General features: G+C 35.8%; 1 protein-coding gene across 1 annotated transcript; it reads left to right on the plus strand.

The window, feature by feature from the left end:
* Positions 1-6324: 6324 nt before the first annotated feature.
* Positions 6325-10507, plus strand: LOC128990678 (apolipoprotein D-like). The gene is made up of 5 exons (XM_054413186.1): positions 6325-6444; positions 7288-7418; positions 7954-8045; positions 8957-9049; positions 9963-10507. The coding sequence occupies exons 1-5, from the start codon at positions 6325-6327 to the stop codon at positions 10352-10354; spliced, it is 828 nt and encodes a 275-aa protein (XP_054269161.1). The 3' UTR covers positions 10355-10507.

Genomic DNA, 10507 nt, shown 5'->3' on the forward strand with positions numbered 1-10507 from the left:
TCTGCATGTATGGGGACACAAATATAGTTTTTTACTTACTTATTTATAACTTTTGGATATATGCCTTATTACATTAATTAATTGGAAAGTAAATAAAAGAAACTTTGTCTAATAATCTAACACTCAAAACAGAAATTTACACTTATAATGTTACTCACCATACTGTAAATATACATAAAAGATGGTAAGTGGTGGTGGATTTCGATTCGACACTCCAATCATCCTGAGACCCATAAGCGAATTGGGTCATCTCATCATTGGGTTCAGTATGTTTCTTACCCAGCTTCATGTAATGTAATATTTCTTTAATATACATGGATATGTATATTATTGTCAATAGGTGTAGCCATTAACAGAAATAGTTAAATAAATTATTATTTCAAATGAGAAACGAGTTAAAAGTAACAATAGATCTAAGAAATGTACAAATGATTAGGTTTCATCTTAGTATTTTTTGCAGTTTTCTGTTTAGATCTTCACTGACTGTGAGGCGCAGTTAGTAAAAACCTTGCGGAACAAAGCGAGTCCCATTGCTGGTAGATAATGGAAATCACATTGTAACGTAAGGAAGATCAAAGAGTATGTTTGTAGTGGTTTTTAATGTGTTTACTAGGCCTAGTGTTCTATACCTCAATCTATCAAACTTCCGTTGGTCAAAGATGAAAAAATCAAGTACCTATTACAAGTATTGCAAGTATAACAAGTAAGTAGGTAGAGATTAATTTACCTGAACCAAAACTGGTTATTAACAAGTACAGTAAATGATTGGGTTCCATCTAAATAATAATTGTTTTTGGAGTTAACGGTTAAGCTTGGATACAGATTGTTTTGGTAGTAAAGTGCAAAGTACAAGGCCTTAGCATTTGTATATACAACCTTTGAGAACTTAGCGATGTCAGTGCCTACGACGCGACGTATCGACGGGCGAGCCTGCACGCGCTCTATTTGCCGACGCCCCACACTACATCAGTTCATTCGGCCGACTAACCAAATATATATTTATAAACCTTAAGAAACATACTAAATTTTGTTTCCGACACATTTTGCGTATTTTATTTGAAAAAATATATAGAGGGTAAAACAAATATGTGTACCTCTAAAACATAAACATTACAAAAAATAAATAAAAATGTCATAACTCTTTGGATATAGTTTTATAAGAAAATCTTTAGTGCAAAAGTTGTAGATAAACTAATTATAAATAATACAAACCGAATTTCACTACGATGGCATGCGTAGAATTTGAATGATATGCAGTAAAGTAAATGACTGTAATTTCCAGGTTTGTAGGGGGTTGGAGGGGGTTGGGGGAGGAGAATCGGGAGCTTTTTGAAAATACACGTCTTAAGTGGTTACATCACATATAAAAAACTCAGCTTTCCACTATTTAGCTACGAAAAAAGGCAGTTTGTGTGTTTATTGGCTGGGCTAGATGCGACGACGCAGCGCAGAGGTGTTCAACTAGCGCGCACGCGCTCACTTTGCCGACACCCAGCACTTCACCCGGTCACCTAAATGACTAACCAATAATATATTTGTAAACCTTGAAAAACGTACTAAAACTTTTGTTTGAACCATATTTGCGTATTATTTCTATTTAATAGTATACATTGAGACAAACAAAATTTTGCACTCTGAAACTAAGCTTTAAACGAAGTTTAAATTTTATATCTCCCTAGGTATTGGTTTTAGAAAAATTTTACAAAAACAAAAGTTGTAGGAAAACTAATAAGGAATAAAACAAAACAAATTGCAGCTCGATAACTCACATAGCATTCGAATTATGACCAATTAAGTAAAACACTGCAATTTCTAGGTTTGGAGGGGGGTGGGGGGGAAAGCTCAAGGGGTAGAAGTGGGGACTTTTGGGAAAATACACCTCTAATGTGGTTCTATCACATATAACAAATCCAGCTTTCCACCATTTAGTTGCGAAAAAGGGTGTTTTATTGCATTCATTGACTGGGCTACTATAGAAGAGGCAGGTGATAGAAGAGAATGGGAGGCCACTTAAGGTTTCAGTGGCCACGTAGGTAAGATGAGGTACCGTAAGTGATAGTATGCACTGGAGGGTGTTACATACCTAATGTACTTATAACACCAGTGTGCGAATCTGTCGCCAATCTCACTTCACACCGGCTTCACATCTACAAAATTGAAGTTTTATTGTTAAATTACTAGTATCGGATTTAAAACGCATATGGTGTAGGACTATAATCTGATGAAAAATATGTGGTGACGTGACATTTGTTTACAAGACGATTTTTCACATTAAAGCTACCAGAATTCTTCTATATGCACTGACTGCTCGATTCCCGTACGTAGAATAGGTTCACAGCTCGTATTTAATAAATTGAACACATGCACTGAAAGTTGAATTAAAAATGTATTTGAGTCTGTAATACATACCATACAAAAACTCAGGTACCCCACGGTCAAATTATATACAGCAGAATTGTATATGCACACGGTGAATTAGAGATCCAAATAGAACCTTTTGGTACTCTCTAATTGACTTGTTTTCTACACCAATGATGTTCCTGTATTCCACAGAGGAGTTCAGTTATCCTTTGGCCAACGTATAAGCAGTAAGCACATCACATGGTTAATGGTCAATGGTACATGGTGAATTAAGGAAGATCCAAAAATAAAGTCTTGTGATACCCCAAATCAACCTTTTTTGTATACCATTGACGTCCACTTTCCCAATAAAAAGCTCATCTATCCCATGGCCAATTCATGAATATTTTGCCATTTATATGGATATGGGTAATAAAGGAGATCTAAAAGTAGAGCCTTGAGGAATGCCGTAATAACGTTTTAGATTTATTGATGGCCCTTTAGCAAGTGACACATCTTACGAAGTCAGAAATATCCCTTGGTCAGTTTCGCGGTCAAATAAACACTATAAAAAATAGAGTTTTTCGGTACTCCCTAACCTTGTTAAGGTGATTACTACGCCATTGATGTTCCTTTACCCTAACCGAGAACTCAGGTATCTCACTGAAGTAAATATACACATAGAAATTTATTTTTAAGCATATTGTCAATTATAGGAGAACCAAGAGTAGATCCTGGAGAAATCCCCCAATCAACTTGTTTTATACGTTATTAATGTTCATCCTTCCGAGAACTCGGCTATTTTTTTGTCATTTACAGGTGATCAAAATGTAGAGCCTTGTTTTTACTCCACTGATGCACCTTTATCTCAATCAAGATCACAGTTATCCTATCTTTAATTAAAAGAGATCCCAAAGTGGAGCTTTTGGGAACCTCCTAATCAACCTTTGCTACAGACTTTTTGCTTTATCAATGACTCTTTATCTTACCAAAGAACTCAGCTACTAAGCGAACAGTTTTGACGGTAATATGAAAGGGAAAATCGCCGTGCTATATTCTTGTTTACTCTGTGGACAGCTGGCACGGCGGCCGGCCGGTACAACGGCTCTTCGCCGGTATATAAGCCGCGTACCAGTCGGCCAGACCAGACCGGCTCTACACACAGGTGAGTACGTACGTGCTGCTTCTTTTACCTTGGGTTCTTTGTGTTAAGTACAGAAAGAAATAGATTTATAAGTTCTTATGTGGATTCATCATTGGAACTAATAAAATAATGTAATTGTGTTCCTTACGCGTTCTTGGTGTAATCAGAAAATGTTCGTGTGCATATTCGATTACAAAATTATGTTTGATTTGGCATTTGATAAAAAATACTATAGCGTTACCGGTAGTTGAATTCTGATTGGCCTTATTGGTTCTAAACTTTAATTTTTTGGGTGGACCGATGCTTCTTGGTGTCAAACGAGGTAACTCACATAGGTTCCCCTCTTTTAAGGGGTTCTAGAGAATTAAATTTTTGAATTGGAATATTTTTGTTGAGTAAAGTTAAAGAAATAAGGCATGGTCCATCTATTGTTTACTTAACGTTTAAATTATACTTCGTCTTAAATAATTAGCAATTATAAAAGAATATTCGATTTAAATCCAATATAGCATTTTAACTAGCATCAAATTAGCAAACTATTTTTGAGACAACAATGAAACAAAATGGGGATCAAGTGACAATAAAATACGCCGGTAACGAATTTGTAAGTACTGTAATTCAATAAATATTAGCATTGCCAATACAATGTACACATTTTTTACTATTATTAGGAAACTATGTAGTTGGAAGTTTTCTAATGATTATTCGTTATTGGATGGACGTAATCAAATAATTGTGAAGTTCAAAAAATGATCTTACCAACTATAATACGAAAGGAAAAATAACTTAATCGTGATTAAAGTTTAAAGTGATTACACTGTTACATATAGCAAAATAATTATTTCTGATTAATCAAGGAGTAAGCTAATGTTTTTTTTACGAAACAAAATTTACAACATAAATGTACTTGTAGATTTAAATAACCTCACCTCAATTGAACAAATTTAAATGAAGACCCAACCGGAGATGTAGTGGTAATGTGAGATCGGTCTATAATGTAATTTGGTCCAATCCTATTGTCTTCCAATCATGGGTAGTTCTCGTCCCGGGAATCTTCTCTTTACAAGGAACATTCAAATTTAAGGAGTAATATATTTTTAACATATTTACAAGTTAAGTATAGGTCAATAAGGTCGTAAAAAACTTGTAACACTAATGTATTGACTTGGTACTGTACCTTGAATCATTGTAATGTCATAGAACAATAAAATCAAATAATTTAATTTTCATTAGCGATACGTTAAAACTGAGTTATTAAAACTTGCTGAATGTCTTCAATAATAAATTTTAAAACCAAAGAATGTCTTAAAAGTAAAAATGTAGGTCCAAGCGGGTCGTTAATTAATGTCTTTACACAATGTTTCAAAAATTGTAAATATTTTGCATTTACTCTATAGGACAACTTAAAAGCGGAATTGTATACAATATAAAACTCTTTAGTCTTGTATGTTATTTTACTACTACTGGTGACTCGTTGTGTTGTTACTGATGCGTGAAAAACTTATTGATTGGAAACACATCGTATAAAGGAGCTGACTCGATAACAATAGGTTTGATTTACCGTAAAGAGGTTGATCCATGCGTATATCCTAGAGTTTTATCTATTTTCTCGAGCTTTGTAATATATTTGTTTCATCTCTGCAATATGCAGTAGGAGATACAAATATTGTTTTGGCCTATAAGGACATCACAATGAAAAAGTATATCAGTCCCCGGTCTAAGTTTCATGCTATGGAAAGTAGATGTAACAGTTACTTCCCTATAGGGAAATTCGCTAAGTCATAATTCCACACAGAGCATCAAAAAAACTATAATTTAAATCACTAAAATAGTGTACAGTAGAACCTCGATAAGACTCTAATGGTGATAATTAAGTACGACTTGGAGGTTGACTTCTTATCGAGGCTTGCAATGGTATGTGTATAGGGGAAAAATAAGTTCTGGGGATTTGAAAATGACACCTTTATTAGTCTGCGGCCACACGGGCGTTTTTTCACGCACAAACGCACCGTGAAAACAAGTGAAAAATTAGAGTAGCATTTAAACGAATAGGCGTCCGCTACTGCGGGAAAACACACTGCGTGTGGCATTCTGCGGATATTCAGGCATTCTGCGCAACTGACATTTTCGCGTGTTTTCACGCTGCGTTTGTGCGTGAAAAAACGCCCGTGTGGCCGGCCGTAGCCTTAAGGATGGCATGTTATTGAGGTTACGTTGTATTTTGTGAATAGCCAATAGTTTTGAAAAGGAAATATTAGTGCTTTATACATTTTACCTACGACCGTTTTGTAAACTAGCCATTTAAGTTCAGTTCTTATAATTGAAAAGATTCACTTAACAGCATTGCTGTTTTACTTAACAATACGGGCAACAGACCAATGAGGTTCAATTATTGAGGGAGAAGAAGTAAAATTGTAATGCTTCGAACATCAACTAATCAGCTGTTTAGACCAATTTAATTGTTAATGATCGGTGCAATTAGTGGTTGGTAACTTACAATGATTCGTTGCATCACTGTCAGTGGCAATTAGAGGTTATAAACGAAAACACAACCTCTCATAGAAGCTATCAGTAGTGATTTTTAGTAAATAAAGAACGGTCGTAAGTAAAGTAGTGTACTCAACTCGCGTCAATAGTCAATATTCAAACGACACTCGTAGAAGTTTTTAAGGCACTCGCCTCGTACCTCGTTAACACTATCTTTACGTGATAGTTGCGTAAACTACTATAACATACGAAAAACAGTTTTCTTTGGAAAGCAATCTTTAGATTGAAAATTAACTCTTACAAAAGACAATTTTAACGTATTATTTTTACGATTGGCCGTTCTGTTCCGCAGTATGAAGTACCTGAGGACAGTTTTGCTGGTGGTTGCGGCCGCCGCTCTAGCCAGGGCTCAAGTCCCAGCCTTTGGTTGGTGTCCTGACTACCTCACTAAGGCGGACTTCGACATGGAAAAGGTAAAATATCTCCTAATTTTATTATAATAGCCATCTTAAAATCATTGTACACTTAGCTCTAGAGGAATTCTTCTGCCGCTTTAACAAATGACTTAATTTCGTAAAGGTTCTATTAGTGCTAGTAATGTGATTCTGAAAATATGATCGCGTCAATAAAATTCAGGATGGAACTCTAATTTTTTTATTTTTTATCGTTCTTGGCCATTAATTTTTTCAAAGCATACCAAATACAAACAAAATTCAGAAGCATGCACTTTTCAATCTTGTATTATCGTACACAGTAAACCTAAGAACACCGGATATAACTATTATTTGGAATGCCATGGTCATAAATCTTTAAGTCAAATATATTTTACTTTGTGTTTCTTTAAAACATAAAATTATAATCCAAGCTGAAAACAGTGAAAACATATATAATCTTTATTTATTGATGGTAACATGTATACCACACGTATAATTGAATTCAGTTCAGGATTTAGAAAACCCTTTTAAGCATAAATAATGTTTATAAAATATTCAACCTAAAATATTTTTACATAAAGTTTCTACAATGAGCCCAAGATTAAAATAACACAACAGAATTTGTCAATGGATAAATTAATTAACGTGTGTTTGATTGCCTTGACTTGACGCGCCTGGAAAATATGTCAACGCAATATACATACTGGATCAGCTTTGCATCGTCGAAAATACAGGAGTTAACGTTGCAATAGACGCGTTCAATAAAGTTTTACTTGACACTTGTCAATTAAATAATAACTATCACACACCAAATGTTTCAAAACCTATGTTACGTATTCGTGTATGTTACGTAGTTATAATACGTATATTTATGTTCCACAGTACCTGGGAGTATGGTATGAGGCCGAGAGGTACGTGAACGTACTGGAGGCTGGTAGTCGTTGTGTCAAGACAGAATACACCATGGCTAAGGACGGTCGAATCCTGGTGTCCAACGAAATACAGAACAGACTGTAAGTAAAACAGTGGAATATAGAACAGAGTATTTATTTAAACGTTTACTAACTTACTTTTTGTTTCACGTTTATCAGCTGTAGTTGATTATTTTTTGTTTTGCACGTATCAGCGATACAACAATAGAATCAGCTGATTTGTATTTTATTCTAGGACCACTTGCAAACTGTTAACTATAATTTGGAACTGATTGTTTATAATAAATCTAATAATCCTAAATGGTTTACGATAACGAATTGTGAACTGCATGTAACTATGTGTCACTAAAATGTACACGACTTCAAGAGTGAAATTGTGACATGATTAACAAACGATATATTTGATAAATAAGTTACATTAAGAAACATGAAGTGTTACATAAAATACGGTAACTATTATTTTATATTGGATACTATTGATTTGACCTGTACTAATTTGTGACAATCGATTGAATTTTGACAAGAACACACAACTTTAGACCAAGTCCAAGTGGAAGTTAAGACGTGGACTAATTAATTGTGCGTGCTGTTGCTGACAAATTTTGTTTTGTATCAGGACTGGAATCAAACGTATCCTGGCTGGAGAGATTCGCAGCATTGTCAAGGGAACAGAAGCCAAACTGAACGTCAAGTACTCGCAGCTCCCATGTAAGTATACTGCATACTAGTTTTAATGTTTAACAATTTTGTTTAACTACAAAACCAAAAAGAAATGATTACCTTAGACATTTTAATGATAGTCTTTAAACTGTGACCGCTATGTAAATATGCATTGTTGTCAGTTCAGCTTACTACTGTACCGAATCCAACTTCCATTGCTTTATACTTTCCATGCAAAAGTCCTGTGAACGGGCCACTGCAAACCGTAAAAGGATAGAAAATGTGTATGTAACAAAAATAATAGAAAACTCTTTGGCAAGTAGAATCAAATCGTAACAACTTTTCCGAAGGAGCAGTTTGAACAATTGGCATTGTAATTTAAATACATACTTATTCAAAAACCGAAGCATTAGAATTATAATTTCTTTGTGCTTACCAATAGACTCCAAATAGTTGAAATTACAAGCCAACATTAAATTACTATACGGATGATTTTTTTTCCTAAAACATTCTTAAATTACGTTCTGCTTCATTAAAAATCGTAAAGTATATTTTCTAATTGTTCAATTAAAGAATATCTTTATAATTTTCAAAACCCATATCGACCGTGTTCTAAGATCGAATTAAATAACTTCTTGAACAGCCTATGTCCTGTACTTGTTATTAAATGATTCATTCGCCTATTGGGTCTGATGATGATTGGAGTGGCCAATCGAAATCGAACACCACTTACCATCTTTCCTATGTATAACCGTTGTAACGTCTTGTGAGTGTTTTTATTTACCTTCCGTTGATCAAATTACTCCAACAGTGTATGCATGTTATGTTTGATGGAAGCGAGAAAGCAAAAATTGTTGCCATGACAAACACTATTTATTTTCACAAAAACCTTAAAGAATCCTTTAACACGTTATTTATTAAAATGTGCCATACATTTATATAACGTGTTTACGTTGCAGACCCGGTGGAGACCTCGTACACAGTGCTGGACACGGACTACGACAACTACGCTGTCGTCTGGTCATGTTCTGGTCTCGGACTGTTCAACACTCGTAAGTACATCATATACCTCAACCGCAATAGCATGGATAATACTACTGATGATTAAATATACCAGTTCAATTCTTAAGCCTATCTGTATGGATTCCAAATCAGACATAAAACTTTCGATGTTCTATCTATAAGATTACACGGTTAACACAGTTTTTAATACTATCGTATTGAGTGAAGTTTTGTAATTCGCTGTCGATAACGAGTTTGAATTACACACACGCAATCTATATCGGATCTATACCAGCTGTTAGTTAAATATAATCCTTTGCAAGAGTAATTAATCGAAAGTTTTCTCTTCTACATGCTTCACATATTAATTTTTAAAATCATACCACATAATGGTGTGTCCGCGTCATAGCGTTCAATCAGATACTTTACTTGAGTGCTTGAAGTGCGTACTAAAGTGCTATAAACGATCTTTTCAACTCAATTCTTCGAATCAATGTTTCTAAATTAAGAAATACAGTATAGCGTTTGCATCAAATTTGACTATAACAAATGCAATAGATCTATGTCGTATTGCTATCAGGTATTATATTAGGATGCGTTGGATAAAAATTAGACGAGAGTTACAAAGCGCTCGTTATAGATTAATCTCTATCCCCTGGATGTAGAATTTTTTACCCTAAGTCTGAAACAAAAGTTTAGAGTTGGTGAATCTCCAACCCCTAGATTTTGGGGAGCGAGCTGGTCTAGTGGTAGAGCGCGGGGCTTCGGTCACTGAGGTCATCGGTTCTACCCTCACAGACCTCATATGGTTGGTGATAATGTCACAACCCCTATGTCTAGCCTGAAGTAATGTAAAAAAAACAACCCTGGGCTAAATCCTAGCGTCACATGACAAAACCTTAGATGGTAAAGATTTTACCTAACAAATTTTATCACTTAACATTATTCTTTCCGTTTTTACAGAAAACGCCTGGGTGATGACGCGAGAGAGGAACCCCTCTGTAACAACCCTGCAGAAGGCCTACGCCGTCCTCGACAAGTACAAGATCGGCAGGACGTTCTTCGTCAAGACCGACCAGACAGAGTGTCACATCGCCGAGCCAGCCGACGCTGAAAACTCCGTTGACAAGCAGGAAGACGAGGCCGGCAAGTCCGCGCTGGGAGTGGCGGTCGCCGAGGGTGTCGAACCCGTCGCCCCCGCGGTAGAGGTGCCCGCCAAACCAGTAGACAAGGTTGAAGACAATGTCAGGAAGGAAGTCGTAGAGCCTGCCGTAGCTGCCAGCGAGAAGGTTGAAGCCGTCCCTGAGAAAGTTGAAAAAGTGGAAAAGCCCGTTGAAATCGCCAAACCTCACTGAAACCCCCACCGTGATCTTGTCAAATAGCTCTCTTCGCGAGACCGAGCCACCCACCAGCGGTCCCCTGGAGATACGCTTCATTTGAGACTTGTGCACCATTGTGCGCGTTATTTATTGTTAGTTGTTACGAATAAATAGGTTTTAGTTTTACAA

Source organism: Macrosteles quadrilineatus, unplaced genomic scaffold (assembly GCF_028750875.1).
Source record: "Macrosteles quadrilineatus isolate MER2022 unplaced genomic scaffold, UCM_ALF_1.0 Scaffold_3__2_contigs__length_128488019, whole genome shotgun sequence".
NCBI lineage: Eukaryota > Metazoa > Arthropoda > Insecta > Hemiptera > Cicadellidae > Macrosteles > Macrosteles quadrilineatus.

Coding starts and splice junctions, on each gene's coding strand:
- LOC128990678 (XM_054413186.1), top strand. CDS start 6,325: ATGAAGTACCTGAGGACAGTTTTGCTGGTGGTTGCGGCCGCCGCTCTA. Junction 6,445..7,287: donor CGGACTTCGACATGGAAAAG/GTAAAATATCTC, acceptor TATGTTCCACAG/TACCTGGGAGTATGGTATGA. Junction 9,050..9,962: donor TCTCGGACTGTTCAACACTC/GTAAGTACATCA, acceptor CCGTTTTTACAG/AAAACGCCTGGGTGATGACG.